General features: G+C 42.1%; 1 protein-coding gene across 1 annotated transcript in view; it reads right to left on the minus strand.

Moving 5' to 3' along the window:
- Positions 1-21,427, minus strand: part of ATP8A2 (ATPase phospholipid transporting 8A2) — a 701,182-nt gene that overhangs the window by 456,977 nt on the left and 222,778 nt on the right. The window contains exons 17-23 of the mRNA XM_036300527.1: positions 16,508-16,613; positions 16,033-16,115; positions 9,802-9,851; positions 7,257-7,326; positions 5,220-5,304; positions 4,021-4,160; positions 1,930-2,068 (exon numbers count right to left, since the gene is read on the minus strand). Coding sequence (XP_036156420.1) covers positions 1,930-2,068; positions 4,021-4,160; positions 5,220-5,304; positions 7,257-7,326; positions 9,802-9,851; positions 16,033-16,115; positions 16,508-16,613 — 673 coding nt within the window. The remainder of the gene's footprint in view (positions 1-1,929; positions 2,069-4,020; positions 4,161-5,219; positions 5,305-7,256; positions 7,327-9,801; positions 9,852-16,032; positions 16,116-16,507; positions 16,614-21,427) is intronic.

Raw genomic sequence — 21,427 nt, forward strand, 5'->3', positions numbered from 1 at the left:
TTTGAACTAAGAATTTCCGGGCAGCAGTCAACTTTATGTACTCTGTATGAACAACAGGAGCCATAGTTCAATAGCAGGTGCTTTAGGCCAAGTTTATATGGGAAATTATATAGAGAGAGACATTATACCCAAAGCCAATGTATTATCCTTCATTTATAAAAATGTTATAATATCACCAAAAGGTTGTAAGAAATAGGTTTTTATTTTTTAGTAGTAGTGATAGGCCTTCACAGAAACTTCTCCAAAAACTTGCATTTGAGAGACATCACAGATCAATGGACAAAGTCTATAACCAATGCTTCAGAGGCTGCTCTGAATCACATATTACTCTTCTGTGACTTTACTTTCAGTTGGTTGGGAGTTCAAATTGCATTTGATTAGCTATACCCTTGAGAAGAAATTATTAAATGTTTTTTCTCTATTTAAAAAAAGAGATGAGATTTGGCTGGGTGGCTCAGTTGGTTGGAGTGTGTCCCATGCACCGAAGGGTTGATAGTTTGATTCCCAGATGAGGCACATGATCTCTCTTTTCCTCTCTCTCTCTCTTAAATCAATAAAAAAATTTTTTTTTAAAGAGATGAAATTCATTCAATATGGTAGGTATTGTCTACAATTGAGGTTATCTAAGAGACTGAGCTGATTCACAAAAGAAGGTTTAGGGAAAGGGGCACCGGGAAGACTACTCCAAACAGGACAACAATTCAGATGTTCTAGTACATTTCTTTCTAAAATGATCTGTGACAAAAAATCTATTTCCATAAATACATTATAAGTTATGTAGTCCTCATATTTTTATTTTATCACATATATACCATAGCTTGTTACACCATAATGGTGACAGAAATACCAGATAATTTAAAAATAATTCAAAAAATCAAAACTAGATTTTTTTAAATTAGTAGTTTCAATTCCTTTTCAGACTTAAAATGTACCTCTTTAACGCTGATAGAGTTATTTGTACTTAAATTTCTTTTCTTCAATTTTCATTTCTGTATAACTTAGCAACCAAAGAGATTGCCAACTCAGATGGAGGGAAAAGAAAAATACAAGACTCTTAGAAAAATCTATTAATAGATAAAATCATTAAAATGGTTATCTACTATATGTATGTGTGTGTGTGTGTATATATATATATATATATATATATATATATATATATATATATGCCTAAGCAACCGTCTGACAGGTCAACCATTAGCCCGGTAGCTATGACACACAATGACCACCAGGGGGAAGACGCTCCAACCAGTAGAGGAGGGTACCCGATTCCTCATGGAATCAGGCATGGGTTAGGTTGCTGCTAGGGCACTGTCCACCCCAAATCTGGTTCACTCGCACCCTGGACCCAGAGAGGAGGTAGGAGGGAGCCCAATTCCTCGTGGAATCTGCTGTGGGTTAGGTTGCTGCTGGGACACTGTTGGCCCTGAATCTACTTCACCTACACCCTGGACCCAGAGAGGTCCCTCGACCTGGCCTGCAGGGATGGGGCCAAAACCTACATCCCCCAAGGAGTCCTGGATTGCGAGAGGGTGCAGGCCTGGCCGAGGGACCCCACTGGTGCATGGCCTGTAGTAATTATATAAAATAACTGCATATGTAAACTTAGTGAAAACATGCTCTTAGTATCTTAGACTATAACTCTGTGAAGAAGGCAATAATAAAATCAAAGTTGTTAACTCTTAAATTCTATATCCCAGGTAACTGAGTTTAATACTTTACAGGAAGATGTAATATTTGTAATGTTTATAATGTGTAGATAATGCTCAAAAGACCATCTTCATTTGATTTCAGTAAAATTTTCTTGTCTTAGAACAATGAGTTCTATGAAATATAATCTTCAATGCATTTGAGGAACCCCTAGTTGCTTCTACAAGACACTTTAAAAACAACACAAAAACCAGCATCAGGGAATTCTTTTAAATTAATTACCTATATTGATTGCAGTTTCTTGTTTGTCTCCTGTCAGCACCCATATTTTAATTCCTGCCTTCAGCAGATTTGCTATGGTTTCTGGAACACCTGCTTGAAGGCGATCTTCAATGGCTGTGGCTCCAAGTAACAGTAAATTCTAGATTGAAAAATATCTTCAATTAAAGATTGGTACATACTTAAGAGCAGCATTTATGGCAAAACTCTGACAAAAGAAAGGCAGTCAAAATGTTGTGAGACAATGATCATGTTTCCTCTACATTAAATCTTTGTTTGCAGATAGTTAATGATATCTAGATGTGTGGCATTTCCAAGCTATTGCCAATGTCTGAACCTCTCCATACACATAGGCACCCAGTAGTCATTTATTTCTTTGTACACCGGCATTTTAGAACAGAAGTCACCTAGCAGAACAGGTGGGCAAGTTATCCTGAGGATATTAATAGTATATGAGCCCTCCCTTATAACTCTGAAAATGACTCAAGTATTATCTATATATATAAAAGCCTAAGCAACCGTTACGACAGAACAACTAGAATAACCAGAATGACCAACCAGTCCCTATGACGTGCACTGACCACCAGGGGGCAGATGCTCAACACAGGAGCTGCCCCCTGGTGGTCAGTGCACTCCCACAGCCAACCTCCTGTGGCCGGCCAACCTCCCGCAGTCCCTCCCCCCGGGCCTTCCCCAGCCGGCAGGCCCCAATCAGTGGCAGTGCAGCAGTGACAGAAGGAGGAGGAGGGGAGGCAGGGAACCACTTGGTGGCAGGGTGCCAATGACAGCAGCGGTGTCTGGTGTCTGTTCCTTCTGCGCCCGGCGACCACAGCCTCCTCTCCCAACCTCGCCGGGACCTTCGGGGCTCAGACAGGGAACCGAGGGTGGATGGCGGCAGACACAGCCCCTTTCTTAGTGATTAAGATAACCTACTTAATCACTTTTTTCTGACTCCAAAAGTAAAGCAGGGCAAATTGAATTCAGTTTTAATCCCACCCAAAATCCAATAAAATGAAAAACAAGTGAATATAAAACTTAAAAACTGAGTATAAAAAAGCAAAGTGGAAATAAACAACAAACACACACACAGGGATGAAAAAAGCAATCAAATGATGACTTCAGAGTTATAAGAAACTGAAAAATGGATGGACCAATGGTTGCTGATATGAAACAGAAAAAGTTGAAATAAAGCTCCCAGATTTGAGGTGAAAGAAAAACAAAAACGATCAAACAAATGAAAAACTACAGGCCAAAATGGGGTCACTATCACTAAGCCGTGCCACTAAACCAAAACTTAATAACTAACCTAATTGCATTTTCAGCCGGTCCCTGCAATGGAATTTTAAACCAATCAGACTGGAATTTCTTGAGAAATACTAGTGAGGTAATCTGCATAATAAACCCCCTACCAATCCCTTCCCAACAAAAGACAACCCAGCCTAAAAATAATCCTTTCTTTTCTTTTACTAATAACTCCCCTGACACACCCTCGGAGTCTATAAAAACCTTCAGAGCGCCCTTCTAATTGCTAGATGGGATGCTACCAATTGCTTAGTAAAGCAATAAGATCTTCAAATTTACTCAGTTGAATTTTGTTCTTTAACAGGGAATCCAATGTGTAGGAAGCTACCTAAGGTCTTGGGATAAAATGAAGAAGACAACAACAACAAAATCAAAGTAGGCAACTTGGACTAGCAATGGCAAAACTTTAAATTATTAGAATACATAGGTGCGAGAATTCTTAGTATGTACAGTGTCCTACCAGCCTATGAATTCTCATTGCTCATGTAACTCAATAGGATGAGATCATCTTGTTAAGCCTAATCTTAGGCAGACCCAGAAAATCATTGATGCTGTGTTGACCTGAAACTTCTTAAGAAATCACTAATGCTTAGCTGAGGGTGGCTACACCTCAAACAGTCCATAAAAACTAAGTGTTTCTTAAAACAAGGTAAGAAATGGTTAAAAGCTAGTGGTTGAGATACCAGAAAAGAGAGCATCACTCTATAGCTAAAAGATTCCTGCTCCCAAGACTTGTTCAACAGGTGGGTAAGCCCCTCATTAGGCAGTAAGGACTTTATCATGTGCAGTTACCTTCTCAATGATCTCATAACACTCCTCCAGCCGCTGAGCTCTGTCTTTCAATATAGTGCTGGCTTCTTGATAGACTTTCAGCCACTCCTCATAATCACTCTCAGAGAGGTCAGCATATGCCAAACAGAGAGTCCGCAAGCCTGCAAAACAGCCACAGTGTATCCTGATGGTGCCACTAGTGGTGGGGGCAAGCAGGGTACCTTCCCTCCTAGCCAACCTCATGTGGCTGCATTTCATACCAGCATGCTCAAAAACTTCTAAAATACCAGCTGCTTTTTAGGTCACTAATTCAACTTTCACACATCTAAAAAAGGGAATTTAAAAACAACTCTACTGTATTTTAACATAAACCACCTTTTCTATAGATTTGCGAGTACGTGAGAAGCTGTGAAGGTAAATTCCCACAGTAGAGAAGTACGGGAGTTATGCAGGATCCATTTTTATATGTGCAGTAGCAGGTATCAGCAATTAGAGGAGGCAGGAGGTACATTTCAAGACAGCAATAAAAACGCAATGTGCTACCATGTGAAAGATCCAGACTTTCAAGCAGCCGTGTGTGTGTGTGTCTCTGTATGTGTGTGTGTGTGTTTGTCTGTTCTGTGTGTGTCTGTGTCTGTATGTCTGTGCATGCAGCCATAGGAGCACACGAAGGAAAAGCAGTAGTCAGAACTTCAGCAAGGCTCCAGCTTTCATCACATTCCCTTGCAGGAAACCCTGACATCAGTGCTGTTTAAAGCCTTTCAGGGAACTCTTTTCCTGTTCCTCTGTGGGTCCAATGAATTATTTCCTGTAGTCATTAGCTTCTTCTGTACCCCTCACACTGGGTAAGCCAGTGTCATAAGAACCACAAGAGAGGGACAGAAAAATAACATGAGTTTTCCAACAAAGGGAACCATAACTACAAGCTGATTGTACAGACTGATTTGGCCTGCCTTTTCCCTCTGCACTGCTGGTTGGAGTCAGCAGAGACATATGTAGATAACTGAATATGGAACTTGCCACACATCTTGTCACTGCCGAGGGCACAGAATGTGGAAGATGTGCACAGGGGTTAGCGTTAGAAACTTATACTCCTATGAAGCCAGCCATGTCCAACCATAACATGCCTATTCAGAACATGACTACTTACCCAGGCACGTTATATACTTTTGAAAGTATGACTTCAATGGTTAAAAATAGCGTTTCCAAATTTCACTTACCTTCTGTGGCAAAATATTCCAGATGGCATAATGTTTCATCCATGTATTTTGAATCTTTCGAAAGTCTATTAAAAATTACATTGTCCTATAAAATAAGGAAATGGTGTGACTGGCAAACGGTAAATAAACCTTTGGTTAGCATTCTGAACACAGCTTTGTTTCAATGGTGTTTATTTTATTCTCATGAGAATATTGAGTGGGCGAGTAGAAATATTGTTCTTAGCTGGATTCAGCCATGAGCTTTGGAAAACAAATTGAGTATGGATGTGTCCAAATAAAAACAGCCATGGGGATGTAAAGTACTGCACAGGGAATATAGTCAATAATACTGAATGACTATGCATGGCGCCAGGTGGGTACTTGAGTGATCTGGGGATCACTTCGCAAATTATAGAACTCTCTAACCACTATGCTTACACCAGAAACCAAAATAAATAAAACTGAGTGTCAGCTGTAATTGAAAACTAAAATTAAAAATATAATAATAGAAGTTTAAAAAAAAACATGTTGGGGAAGACCATCAGTGTCAGCAGAACCATCCAAGACACAATGGTGCTACATTCCCCCAAATTTGCACAATTCACACCAAAGTTTATAACACCTTTGTACAGAAGTGAGAAGGGTAAAGGCATGTCCTAAATTGCTCAAGTACTCTTGCTTCCTGACACTCAGAAGCTGCTAACTGGGGAGGGCACCTCGCATGGGGCATGGAACCCCTTTCAGCTGAGAAACACATCACCCTCTAACAATTTCCATGACTAACAGCAGGGCTGAAGGACTGGACAACACAGATGATCCATCTAATATGCTATAAACTGTACAGTTTTAGGACACAATTCTATTTTAAAGAAATCTAATTTGGTTTTGGGAGACAGGTTGAAGAAAATTAAATCCTATAAAAATAAAAACTGCACTGTAGCTTTTCCATATTTACACTGTTTAGTTACAGCCTTCCTCTGTGCCACCCACATTGCTCCCTCTGTACTTGCTGTGGTACTTAGAACACAATGGCAAATAAACAAACAAATAAAACACTTAAAAAAACTATCATGTGCGAACATAATTTTGATTTCAGTTATTACTATAAACAGAATTCTTTAATGAGTCCAGATAAAATACCTTTAGAATTCCCATGCATTACTCATTACTCATAAAAGCTCTAAGTGTACTGAAATAAGAAAATGCTTCTTTCCACAGTTGATAAAGATTAGTAAGATTTTCAACTTCATATTCTTGAAACAGGCTCATAAAATGAGCTTAATAATTCTTTCCTTCTACACATAGGACCATAGAAGATATAGTTTTGCAAGTCAGGCTCATATATAGTAACATCTTTCCTTAAAGATAATACATTTAGATTTGATTACTGGGAGGCAGTCAAAACAAAAAGCCTGACCTAGGAAACTGACCAAAAGGGGCAGTAAAAATATGGCCACATAACCCTCTGTGATGAATAAAAAAATAAATCACAAAAATTGAGAATAGCTGTTTTAAGTATATATATATATATATATATATATATATATATATATATATATTCACAAACATATACAATCTTCATATATATAATCATACAGGGTGGGGCAAAAGTAGGTTTACAGTTGTTCATATGGAAAGACATGTAGGTCGTGATTACAATAGCTTTATTAACTGGGTTTCCCACACTCACAACTATAAACCTGCTTTTGCCCACCCTGCATGTATAAGGATTATCACAAATTACTTTATCTTCCCAAAGTTACTACACAATGGTGGTAAACTAGAATCAGAATTCATACTCCCAGGATTTTCCATGACACAGCAAGTTACTGTATCTGAAACCAGCTGTTGACTATAAGGTCATCCTTGCCACCCTGGCTTGAACCACCATTATCGTCAGTGGGCTTCTACTACGAAGTCAACCTGATGGCCCACCTGAAAGAACCTTTCGCCTTTGGGCAAAGGACCAGAATAATGAGGACAGCGTTTGGGAAAAGCCCCAGGTTAACAGCAGGGCTGCCAAGAACGCCCGGCTGTGCAGGACTAGCCAGTACTTACAGCCCCTTTACAATAGAGCCGGAGTTGTCCTGAAGGAGTTCGAGCAATCACAGACATTCTCTTTCTGTCACTGTAGATATAAAAAAAGGAAAAGAAAGTTCTCATTGGTCTGTTTTATAGGACCTATGTCCTATGATTAAACACCAAACAAGTCAAAAGGTGGTCTGGCAAGGCCTCAAATGACCAAGCTCCATTTTTCCCTACCTTTTTCCTCAAAGTCAGATTTTAATTGTATATCTCCTATTCTTTTTATTTACATATAATGGACATAAACCTATTCCTTTCCCTGCCATAAAAACTCACTAGTGTAGCTTTTTATAGTCAAAGACACAGAAACAGAGAATTTGAGCATCTACTATGGACATCTAATTCACTTCTGACAATGCTCTGTAAAACTATTTTTCCTTATTTTGCAGTTCAAAAATATTAAGTAACCTGCCCAGTAAGAGCAAAATGGAAAACCTTCACTATAAATCCACCTCACTCAGAAGTTCCTCATTGTATCTTTTAACAGGAGTAGAAAGAAATTACTAATTCATAGAACACCCTTAACTAAGCACTAAGGTATACTCTATCACTCCTTTCCCCACTCCAACGTGGACACTTCCTTATTCATCTTTCATCGTAACCCAACCTCACTCAGGAAGCCTCAATGGCTCCCCATTGCCTATGGATTCCTCTTCTTGCTGATCTCCAACGAACTCTGCAGCCTCCCCTGATCTCCCACTTAACCCTCTCACACACCAGGTTCCCAGCTCACCAGAAGCCTTACTGTTCTCCTTCTTTAGCCCTTCAGTTCCATGCCTTTGCAGACAACATATCATCCTCCTGAAACACATCCCAACTACAGTGGGCCCTTGATTCCCCCACCTCTTTGGCCTTTGAATAGGTGATTTCCGATGGACTGTAAGCTCCTAAGACTAGGGGACATTATCTCTCCAGCTTTGTGTAAATCCCTGCATCCTAACCCATAGCACATTCTCTAAGCTGGATTTGAATTCTCTCTGAGCTACCTGGTAGCCAGGTACTCTAAGCAAGATTATTCACCCGGAATTTCAGTTTCTGTATAAAGCAAGGTTGCCACCAATTACTTCAAAGAAGTGACTAAGTGGCATCCAGAAAAAGATGAGGCAACTAAATGATTTTTTATTCCCTCTTATTCTCCGATATTTTTTAATAGATTCTTGTATCTCCATCCATATTCACCTATTTTAATCTAACTCCCTTTCCTCCTCCTCATCCCTCCAATAACTGCTGCCCCCAGTTAATGCAGCCACATAACAGCACAGTTTCCAAGACATCAACAAGAGATGGGACACAAAACATCTGGAAAGATATTTACATCTGGAGAGATGTTTAGTAAGCCCCTCACCTTCACACATGGACCTGTCCCCGACTCCCTACGTGAACTATTACTATTATCAACCACCTTTCTCTCCCATTGAGTACTCAATCCTAAGGACTCAAGTTTGCAGTCCTAAAACTAAAGACTAGGGCTGGGAAGCATTTCCTAAAAGAGGGTAAAAAATTGATCTTTTTCAAATAGCTTATAAAGCAGACAGAGTAAACAATTTATGAATCAGTTAATAAAGGTTGTTGAAAAATCCTCCTAATTTCAATAGTAGGAAAAGATGCTTTGGAAGTAACAAGAGAAACTTGCTCTAGCATGGACAGTTCAGTGTTAAGGAGGAAGGGAAAACAAAACATTAAGATACTTTTATAACAAACTGTGAATGTTCTAGCCCGTGGTTGGCAAACTGCAGCTCACGAGCCACATGTGGCTCTTTGGCCCCTTGAGTGTGGCTCTTCCTAAGCCTTAGGAGTACCCTAATTAAGTTAATAACAATGTACCTACCTATATAGTTTAAATTTTAAAAATTTGGCTCTCAAAAGAAATTTTAATCGTTGTACTGTTGATATTTGGCTCTGTTGACTAATGAGTTTGCCGACCACTGATCTAGGCAAACAAGCAATCCGACAAGTATTCCCAGATCAAAATTAAATAAACTACAATGGGAAGACTAAGTCCAAATACGGAGAGCTGCCCTGCTCAGACCAAGTTTATAGTAGGATGAATTCATCTTATCTACTCTTCTTTGTCAGTTTCCCAGATCCTGTATGGGAGTACTCAGATGGACCTGGGAAAACCAATGGAAATAATTCCCTCATCACATACTCCAAACTATGCAGGCATGTATATGGATCCTGATGCGAGAACACCAGGTTCTGGAAATCCAAAGAAAAAGGAGGATATGGAAGCATAACATTTCATTTGGAAAAAAGAAAATTTACCTACTTTGCTTTCTCTAATGAGTCACAAATTCCAGAAAGAAGAGGGTTTATGGAGATATATTTACTATATTTAATACTTAAGTGCTACATTAATCATACCATCATGCAAACGCACTGATGAAGTTATTACACACACACACTCACATGTATATGTATATGTATATGTATATGTATATGTATATGTATATGTATATGTATATGTATATATATATGTACATGTATTTTATTTCAAATGCATGAAAGAGAAACATACCTAGAAAATTCCAGGACATTAAGGATTCCAAATGTCTGTTCCTGTCCCATCTAAAGAAAGAAAAACGGGCTCTTAACTGAGATGCAGCATATTTAAATTTCCCCAGTCATAAACCTCTCCACATATACCTCTCCCCCTCCTCTCTCTACTTCTCCCTCTCCCTCTCATTCTCTCTCATTCTTCTATTCCCCTGCAAAAGTTTTTTCAACAGTACTGGTTTCCTGCAAGTTAGTCTGGTGGGGTCATAGCTCCCCCTTCTGGTAAAAGCTTCTAATTTTTCTCTAGTTAGTTTGGCTGCATAGCTACTTTCAAGACATGAAAATAAAAAGACAACTTTCAGGCCAGTTACACTTCTGAATGTAGAATTTAAGACATTTTATAGAACTATGTGCATACACTATTACATCCCCAGGGCAACTCCCTATAATACCACACATCAATTTTATTCAGCAAAATATATGACTATTCACACTGAGATCCATAAAGACCATAAGTAGCCTCATGTCAGTTCTGGTTAGGTTTATCTGACAAATGCCTATGTCCTAAATTTAGGAAAAATTTTTATAATTCAAATTTTCTTAGAATTTAGATTTAAAAATAAGGAAATATAAATCATCATCAGATTTTAGGACAATTAATCAAATATCCTTTTCTTTAGGTTCTTCAAACTTGGAACCTCAATGCTCTCAATTTTTCCTCAGAATATTCCAGATTATGTATGTGCCATTTTCAAGCTTTTTGATCAAATTTTGTCTCTATGAAATATATCACAGTGAAAAGAATGTAGGCTTTGGAGTTCAACAGATATGAGTTTTGAGTTCAGTTTCTCCACTAAGTGTGTGACTTTCTTATAAACAGTGATAGTACCTGTCCCCTAGATTGGAGAGAAAAAAATGAAGTAACATGCAAATTACCAAGTGCATGATCGACACACGGTAGCATTGAATAATCATTATTGCCCCATCCACAACTCCCCACCCCTTCTCTTGGTATCCTAAAATATAACTAACCATCTGCTTAAACCAGCCTTCATCAGCTTTCACTCCCCTCTTTCTGCAACCACAAGTTCCCTTTCTCCTCAGCCTGCCCCAACTTTGTTAAATCCCCGTGCCCCCTGCTAGCCTCCTTGGCACTAGGACCATGATGGCCAGGAGCCCTCTTTGTACTGCTGTTATATCAACCATTCCTGTGGGCAGCCCAAAGACTTGGATATTAAGATGATCAGTATGGTCATGTCATGTAAATAGCTGCTAACCAACTTGAGAATTTGTGGTTTGATAATACCCCAGTATTGATGGTTGAATAGCATTTTAAAAGTTTCTATCTATATATCTATCATCTATCTATCTATCTATCTATCTATCTATCTATCTATCTATCTATCTATCTTTATAAAAGGCTAATATGCTAAGTGTCCTTCCCTCCTTCCAGGTAATGATGTCAAGTAGCAACACCCAGCTTCCTCTCCCTAGAGAGGACTAGCCTCCTTGAAGTTTCTTCAGCCCAGGAACACCACTTGCTTTATAGCCAGGTGGAAACACTTTATACTGTAACCAAATGTCTGTGAAGCATTTTCCCATACTTCATCTCATTTGATCCTCACAGAAGTCCTGGAGTAGGTAGATAGGAGACTCGGTGGAATCCTATTCTCTTTTCATTAACCAGAAAATGGAGATTTAGAAAGCTTAGATAGATACTTGACCTGACTGAAAAGAAGTAAGAAATGGTGGACCTTGAAAATGACTTCAGGTTTTCTCACTGCACAGAATATAGTCAAACACGGCTGGAGCCCTAGCCAGTTTGGCTCAGTGGATAGAGCATTGGCCTGCGGACTGAAGGGTCCCAGGTTTGACTCCAGCCAAGGACACATGCCTGGGTTGTGGGCTTGATCCCCAGTAGAAGCCATGCAGGAGGCAGCCAATCAATAATTCTCTCTCATCATTGATGTTTCTCCCTCTCCCTTCATCTGTGAAATCAATAAAGAAATACAGTGGGGCCTTGACTTACGAGTGTCCCGACTAATGAGTTTTTTGAGATACCAGCTGTCTCTCAGCTGATTTTTTGCATTGAGTTGATAGAGTAATTTGAGTTAACGAGCTCCTTAACAAACTTGGTCTCGAAACGAATTAAACTCGTAAGTCAAGGCCCCACTGTACATATTTAAAAGAACACTGCTGATCGATGCTTCTCTGTCTCTGGATCTGTTTTTGTCAAACCTCAGAGGGAAGGTAGGGAAGGGTGGGTGTAAGGGGGAGAGATCAACCAAAGGACTTATATGCAAGCATATAGGCCTAACCAATGGACACAGACAACAGGGGTTGAGGGTATGAGTGGGGGGGAATGGGGTGTAACGTGGGGATAAGGACACATATGTAATAACTTAATCAATAAAAAATTTAAAAACAAACCCTGCTGCAGTTAAATATTTTAGCCTTTGTTCCCCCTGCGTGATCTATAATAATAGTCTGCTTTGTGTTGATATTTACTGCTGTGTTGCTGACAATTACCTGAAAGAGAAGTTTGGGTGCTTCACTGGGCTGGGAAAAGTTTAGCTAAATCAGAAAGCAGGTCTAATTAAGCAAGTTTATTCTATATTAATAAAAGGCTAAGTTAACTCCTGCATGCGCAATACATATAAAGCTCTTGCTGGCACCAATCGCACACATATGTTTCCATCTGTCATTGTTGATTGTGAATTTGGTTGACACTTCTATTATAGAAAAAGGGTGAATAGCGATATTAAAATATTTCTTCTAATTAATTTCCTTTCAATGTGCATGAATTCGTGCACTGGGCCACTGGTGTATATATATCCTATCTAATAAAAGAAAAACATGGTAATTAGCGTACGACTGCTACCCTTCCCATTGGCTAATCAGGGAGATATGCAAATTAACTGCCAGCCAAGATGGCTGCCAGCAGCCAGGCAGCTGGAAGAGAACATGAGGCTTGCTTGCTTCAGTGACGGAGGACTCCAACGTTCCCCGCCTGCCTTGCCGGCTTCTGAGCTTGCAGTTTGAAACATTGTAACAAATATAGAAGCTAAACAAAACCCCAGAAACCTGCTTTCAGCCGGCCCGGATCTCAGAGCTGGAGTTATACATTGTTTCGATTATAGAACCCAAACAAACCAGATACCTGCTTTCAGCAGCAGAGGCCTCAGAGCTGGAGCCAGAGCTAAAGCTGGCCCAGAATTTTAAAAAAGAAAAGAAAAAAAGGAGCAGTTGGGAGCTTCAGTCACCCACCAGCCTGAAAACAGCCCTCAGCCCCTCACCCAGACTGGCCAGGCACCCCAGTGGGGACCCCCACCCTGAAGGGTGTGTGACCAGCTGCAAACAGCCCTCATCCCCTCATCCAGGCTGGCCAGGCACCCCAGTGGGGACCCCCACCCTGAAGGGTGTGTGACCAGCTGAAAACAGCCATCATCCCCTCACCCAGGCTGGCCAGGCACCCCAGTGGGGACCCCCACCCTGATCCAGGACACCCTTTTAGGGCAAACCAGCCAGCCCCACCCATGCACCAGGCCTCTATCCTATATAGTAAAAGGGTAATATGCCTCCCAGCACCGGGATCAGCGGAGCCGCCAGGCCTCCCGGCACTGGGATCAGCGTGACAGGGGGCAGCACCCAAACCCCCTGATCGCCCTGCGGCTCTGTGTGTAACAGGGGGCGGGGCCACAACCTCCCTATCCGCCCTGCTGTGTTCGTGACAGGGGAAGGCGCCCCAACCTCCTGATCAGCCGTGTTCTGTGCCTGATATGGGGGAGCTCCCCAACCCCCTGATCGCCCTGCAGCTCTGTGTGTGACAGGGTGCGGCGACCCAACCCCCTGATCGGCCCTGCTCTGTGTGTGACAGGGTGCGGCACCCAAACCCTGCCCCCCCCTTGGGTGGTGCTCTGTGTGTGACAGGGTAGAGCCATAACCTCCCCATCGGCCCTGCCCTGAGTGTGAGAGTGGCGGCGCCCCAACCCCCTGATCGGCCCAGCTCTGTGGGTGATAGAGGGCGGCACCCAAACCCCCACCCCCCGCCACGGGCCCTGCTCTGTGTGTGATGGGGTAGAGCCATAACCTCCCCATCGGCCCTGCCCTGAGTGTGACAGAGGCGGCGCCCCAACCCCCTGATCGGCCCTGCTGTGTGGGTGATAGAGGGCAGCGCCCCAACCCCCCTGATGGGCCCTGCTCTGTGCGTGACAGGGGGCGGTGCCCCAACCCCCCAATAGGCCCTACCCTGAGCGTGACTGAGGGTGGCAACGCAACCTCCCAATCTGCCCTGCTCTGGGCATGACAGGGGGCGGCGCCCCAACTCCCCAATCAGCCCTGCTCTGAGCCCGACCAGGGGCTGCACCTAGGGATTGGGCCTGCCCTCTGCCACCCGGGAGCAGGCCTAAGCCAGCAGGGCGTTATCTCCCAAGGGGTCCCAGACTGCGAGAGGGCACAGGCCAGGCTGAGGGACCCCCCCATTCCCCCCCGAGTGCACAAATTTTTGTGCACCAGGCCTCTAGTATATATATAAAAGCCTAAGTGACCAAACAACCGACGATCAGTCAACCGGTTGCTATGATGCACACTGACCACCAGGGGGCAGACACTCAACGCAGGAGCTGCCTCCTGGTGGTCAGTGTACTCCCATAGCGGGAGCGCTGCTCAGCTGACCGACAGGCGCCAGATGCAGGGCTCAGGGATGGCCACCGCAGCCCGGAGACCGCAGTGGAGCAGCAGCAAGCCTACCAAGTGGCAGCAGTGGCAGCAGGCACATTGGGGCCAGGATGAGCTGGAGCAGCAGGTGGCATTGGACTGCCAGTTTCAGCCTGATCCCCACAGGCCACGCCGAGGTACCCCACTATCAGATAGTCTTTTTTTACTTCCAGAAATATGGCCTTAATCGTTTAATAAAATGACCAAGGAGTGTTGCTCCACTTTTCATCATCAGCTGACACGATGATGACATCAATTGGCTCTCTAGTGCCCCCATATTTGTCCAGCATTGTGACAGGGCAGAAGCATCCACTCTCTCCTTGTCTCTCCCACTGTGCCCAGCTCATCCACATGGCCTCCTAATCCCACTGTTACAATGCAGGTAAACATCCATACAACTGAATGTCCCATATGAAGGTCTAAATAAAAGTCTCCTCAAAATGAAGGGGAAGAAGACTACATTTATAAAAAACTCCTATGAAAAAATTTCACTTTTAATGATTTCAAACTTCCCTAAGCAAAATTCCCTTTGTTGTATGAAATAAAGTAAAAATAAATATAAACTGATCTCTGTAGTCCATAAGAAAATAAACTGAAAATGTCAAGAAATGGGCACTTGTGTACATTATAATATTTTATAGGTTTTGAATATAAGAAAAAATGGACTATTGCTAAGTCAGGAACAATATCAAGTTATTATATAAGTTAGAAGTGAATTTCAAATGCATTGAAGTGTACTAGGGATTTACGGATGAATAAACCCAAAAACTGTAACAATCAATGACTCACTCCCAAATTGAGGGGCGGAGAAAGACAGAGGAGAGAGGAGGCAGTGGCTCTCTCCAGGCCCTCATCAACCCAGACTGTAGTAACAGGCAGCCCCGCCACCTGGCCACCATGACAAACACCAGTGCCTCAACAGTCCTAACCTTCAACTTCCCATTTCCCATTCTCAAGGATCCCTATGTGATCTTATTCTTGATTTAAATTTGTTCCTACTACCAAATTTTCCCCTCAGTCTTCTTGAGAGGGAAAGTAAGAAAATATAAATATTAATCAGCCCCTGGGCTGAAGGGAAAATAAAAACTCCTGTATATAAAAAGGAGCCTCAGTGCCAATTCCTTTCTCTCCCAGCCAAGGAGACTGAAGCAATAGAGCAAGAGCCTCACTGTGCAAGAACAGCTGGGCACCAAGGCCACAGGAATGGCCTTTAGGAGCTGCTCTCAAAGTAAGTGGGCCCTGCAGCAGTTTCCCAACTATTACTCTAAGTACTTTACTACAAATAATTCCACATCTGTGTATTGACTTGCCAAGAAGCATCATTAAGAGAGAAAAATTACTGCAAATGCAAAAACAATATTAATGAGCTAATAAAATTACATATCATCCTCGGTTTTTCTATAGGCTTACTTTCTCACAGAAAAAAAAAATAGACAGTTAGCTACCATATTTACAATAGACATGCTATTTCAAATATACAGTCTTCAAAAGAGTAGGTGATCTACAAGGTAGAGAGGTGCCCAGGCATGTCACTTACGGCTTCTATGATGACGGAGTACGGTGTCCTGCCTGTGAACACGAAGCCCAGTTTCTTAGCACCTTTCACCAAAGCAGCTTCATCTATCAATCAAGAGTTGATGAAACATTGACTAAGCGCTGGTAATGCCAGAATTCTGTTTAGTAAGTACTATTTTTCAAATTAGCAAAACCCACACCAGTTAAAGAAGCCCGGCCTCATGTGCAGCTCTGTCTAGTTTAATGACTTCTGCTAGGAAATGCAAGATGGCCTGGGACCTCCTCTTGCCGTCAAAGTGTTATTACAGTCAGTAGAACCCAGCACCAGTTTTCTATAGTTTTAACATTTACAGCCTTAGCCCATAATCTGTGTGAGGCCAGAGGCAAATAGGGGGTCTTTGTGGGGTGGGATACACCATCACATCTCCCACAAGTAATGCAAACACCCAAGGCTCCAGAGAAGGGGACAGCAGGGCACATCGGCCAAGAGGTCTCACCTGGGGAGGAGGCCTGGTAGATGATGTTATCTCCATCCTTTTCGGGAACAACAGTGTGGCACACGGCCAGAAGGGTGAGGAACTCCTGTATGCAAGGAGCTGTGGGCTACAAACAGAAGAGCAAGTTAATCCTTCTGTTACAACCCCATTGACACACATCAGAGTTAGATTCAAGTCATCTGCTACCTAAAACCCCGGAATGGCTTCCTGCTCCCTTTAAACAGAGGTTGAGATCCGTAGTGTGGACTCCAGGTCCCCCGTGATCTAGCACCTGCTCACCATCGAGGGCCGTCGCCTGCCATTCGCCCTCCTGTGCTCTCTACCAGCCACTTGTGTCTGCAGTTCTCCCAACAATGCTCATCCTTCCTACTGTTCCATCACTGCCCCTTACACGCAGTCAGTCAATTCTTCTATTTACTCATCCTTTGGGATTCATTTTATCGGTCAGTATATCTGAGAAGGTTGTTGTCACCCTTCTTTTGGAACATCGTTCTTGAAGTGCTAGCCTTTGCGGTCAGGTGAGAACAAAGAGGGGAGTCCATCCTAGGACTCCCCCAGCACCCTGCCACCCCCATGCTTCCTCCCACTTCTGTAAGAGCCAGGAGGGTGAGCAGGTGAATGTATGCTCAGGCCGAGTGAACAGAAGGCACTCAAATCAATGTCAGATCCCCGTACCGAGAACTGACTCAGCAACCACTGAGTCCCTGGTCCTTCCATACCATCGCACTGACGCTTGTTCTACATCAAGTTTGCTCTCTTACTTCGTAATCTCAGTGTCTCCCTGGCCTATTACATTTTTTTAAAAAAACAAAACCAGAATTGTCATGGATATGTATTAAATACATTTCTTTATCCTCCCCAACCCCCACACAAAATCCTGACTTTTTTCATTGGGATTAGCCAGGGGTGGGCAAACTTTTTGACTCGAGGGCCACAATGGGTTCTTAAACTGGACTGGAGGGCCGCAACAAAAGCATGGATGGAGTGTTTGTGTGAACTAATATAAATTCAAAGTAAACATCATTACATAAAAGTGTACGGTCTTTTTTTTTTTTTAGTTTTATTCATTTCAAACGTGCCGGATCGGGCCCACGGGCCGTAGTTTGCCCATGGCTGGATTAGACTGTATTTATAATTAGTGGAGAAATGACATCTTAATACTGTCCACCTATCTAAGAATATTATATGTATTTCTATTTATTAAAGACTTATAAAGCTTCTAAATATGGGTGCTGATATTTTATTCGTTAATTTGTTAATATTATCGATTAATTTTTATTCATTCAAAAATATCTGCATGCCCACTATATATGTGAGGTACTACATTGTTGCTTTTTATATTATTAATGTAATCTTATTTCCATTATGTTTTAGAAGAGTTTATTGTTCACATGTAAATAAAAACATGTAATTTTATATATTAAGTCAATATCCAATTGTAACTAAACTCCTACTCACTCTCCAAGGTGCAGTTGACTCTCCTAGATTTTTAGGGCAGACAATGATATCATCCCTATTCCTTTCCAATATATAGACTTGTTTAGTTTCCACCTGTCTGCACTTTCAGAATGATGTTCAAAGACAGGGGTGACACCAGGTTTCCTTATCCTGAGGTTATTTTAAAATGACTATCTTCAATGTTTCACTCCTAAATAGGCAGCTGACTATAAATTTGAGATAGATTTGTATTTTCACATTCAGAAAAAAATTTTGTGTTTGCTATTTTTAATGGAGTTTTCTTTTCTTTCCTTGTTTTTGTTTTTTTATTTAGTCACAAATGGATAGTGACTAACATTTTTAGTTTCTCCTCTGACCTGTTAATGTGATTGAAGAACAACTGCATGGAAACAGTCACACAGCAGTCACACAGCTACTTCTTACCTGCCTTCAGGGAAAGGAAATGCTCATAAAATTATAGCTCAATGAAATTTTATAATTAGAGGATTTACAAATTCCCCAAGGCCTACACTGCAAAAGTGCCTAGGAAATTTTATCCGAAAGCACATTAATTTCAGAATTTCACTTCCAGACAACCTTTTGCATCAGAGAACTATCTAGTCCTACGTGGATATTTTTGATTTAAAGATCAAAAATATCCCCAAGACAAAATCAATCTACCTTTGGTTTCCTACTGAAACTGACATTCTGTAACAAATCAGGGAAGAAAGACAAACTTAATTGAAGCCTATGGATAAGATGTTTGTAATATAGACAAGTGCTCCATGTTTGAAAGTAAACTTTTTCCACTCACTTCTAAGAAGAAAAATACTTTATAATGTTAAAGAACTGAATGTTTATTAGAGTGTGTGTGTGTGTGTGTGTGTGTGTGTGTGTATCATTTTACAAGTTAAACAAAATTGTGAATTGTGGGAAAATAGACATATATTTAACATTTTAGCCATCTCTAAGTGTACAATTCAGTGGCATGAAATACATTCACAATGCTGTGTATCCATCACCACTATTTATATCTAAAACTTTTTCATCTTCTCAACAAACACTGTAACAATGAAACAATAACTCCTATTTCCCCTAACCCTTAACCCCTTGTAACCTCTCTTCTGCTCTGTCTCTATTCTACGTACCTCATAATTGTAATTATACAATATTTGTAATTCACTTAACATTTTAATCTGCACCAAATGCTTTATGTATCTAGAAATGAATATATTCAATTTATTTAATATAAAAAATAGCAGAAAACTATACATGTCTAAAATTATCTTACACTTCAATGTGCAGCTATAAAGTATATAAATGATATATATACTAGTATACAAATAATTTATTCTTGAAGACTCAAGCTCAGAAGTCCTAGGCATAATATAGTTATGTGTTCTTCCTTCGTAAATCTTTGGAAAATTATCCCACAAATAGAAAGTCACTGGTTAATGATATAATTAGGGGACCACATGAATTGTTCCTAGAGTTGACTCTCTAAGAAGCAAATTCCATTTTGGCTATCAGTCCACACAAGGCTTGAAAGGACCCAGAAAATAAAAAATGATGACCCAGGAAAAACAGAAATTCTGTAGCAGATGAAAAGTACTCCCTTGGGAGGAAAGTAAGGGTTTTTTTCTTGGTTAAATGCTTTAATTTTAGTCAATGGTCCCAAGGGAATTTAGATAAAAATGTGGGCTATCCATAAGCTTAAAATCCTAAATTGCTTCTTCCCTTGCCTCAACCATATTTTGGTAAAATAACCAAGTGATCTAATAGACTCTGCTGTGTACCTGAAACTAGCACAAAATAATATTGGATATAAACTGTAATTAAAAATAAAATTTTAAAAATGTTTAAAAACACCCATTGGGTATATTTAATTTAATCCTACCCCTTACCAAAGAAAAATATGGGAGCCTATAGTCTTCATCAGTTACAGTGGAGATAGATGCTAAAGGTCATATGGGCTTAATTAATGTAATAACCAAAATGGAGGACGACCTCAGAAGGATTCAAGAATCCTGGAAAACTTTTTAAAAGAGTTAAATATAGGCAAGTAGGCTTTTATTAAAAAACTAGAGGCCTGGTGCACCAGTGGGGTCCCCGGCCTGGCCTGTGGCTCTCTGACATCCCTGGAGGGGTCCCGGATTGTGAGAGGGCACAGGCCAGGCCAAGGGACCCCACTGGTGCATGATCAGGGGCGGGAAGGGACCACAGGAAAGCTCCAGGGTGTGTCCGGCCTGTCTCACCCAGTTCCAACCGGCTGGACCCCAGCAGCAAGCTAACCTACTGGTAGAGCGTCTGCCCCCAGGTGATCAGTGCCCATCATAGCTACTGGTTGAACAATTGAATGGTTGAACATTCCCTTAGGCTTTTATATATATACTAGAGGCCTGGCCTGTGCCCTCTTGCAGTCTGGGACCCCTCAGGGGATGACCACCTGCTGGCTTAGGCACGCTCCCCGGGGGATTGGGCCTAAGATGGCAATCAGACATCCCTCTGGCAGCCCAGCAGCCCTCAGGGGATGCCCACTTGCCAACAGGGAGCAGACCTAAGCTGCAGTCGGACATCCTTAGTGCTGCTGAGGAGGCAGGAGAGGCTCCCACCGCCACCGCTGTACTGGCAGCCATCAGCCTGGCTTGTGGCTGAGCAGAGCTCCTCCCATGTGAGAGCGACCTGACCACCAGAAGGCAGCTCTTGCATTGAGAGTCTGCCCCCTGGTGGTCAGTGTGTGTCATAGTGACCAGTCATTCCCAGTCTTTCTGCTGTTAGGGTCAGTTTTCATATTACCCTTTTACTATATAGGATAGAGGCCTGGTACACTGGTAGGGTCCGGCTGGTTTGCCCTGAAGGGTGTCCCGGATCAGGGTGGGGGTCCCGCTTGGGTGCTTGGCCAGCCTGGATGAGGGGATGATGGCTGTTTGCAGCTGGTCACACCCCCTTCAGGGTGGGCGTCCCCACTGGGGTGCCTGGCCAGTCTGGGTGAGGAGCTGAGGGCTGTTTTCAGGCTCGCGGGTTGACTGAAGCTCCCAACCTCTCCTTTTTTTCTTTTTTTTAATTCTGGGATTTATTTTCCTTCTATGGCTGTCACTGGAGCTGAGAGCCGGCTTTAGCTCTGAGGCTCGGCTCCAGCTGAGACCTTGGCTGCTAAAAGCAGGTATCTGGATTTGTTTGGGTTTTATAATTGTAACACTATTGCAGTCCTGCTCGCTCCAGCTCTGATGGCTGAAAGAAGGTTTCTGGGGTTTGTTTAGGTTCTATAATTGCAACATAGTTGCTTAGAGTGCAAGCTCAGAGGCCGGCAGCGGCAGGCGGGGAACCTTGGCTTCCTCCATCACTGGAGCAAGCAAGCCTCCTGTTCGCTTCAGCTGCCTGGCTGCCCGCCGCCATCTTGGTTGGCAGTTAATTTGCATATCTCGCTGATTAGCCAATGGGAAGGGTAGCGAAGTTACGGTTAATTACCATGTTTCTCTATTA

The sequence above is a fragment of the Myotis myotis genome, unplaced genomic scaffold, assembly GCF_014108235.1.
Source record: "Myotis myotis isolate mMyoMyo1 unplaced genomic scaffold, mMyoMyo1.p scaffold_m19_p_3, whole genome shotgun sequence".
Classification (NCBI taxonomy): domain Eukaryota; kingdom Metazoa; phylum Chordata; class Mammalia; order Chiroptera; family Vespertilionidae; genus Myotis; species Myotis myotis.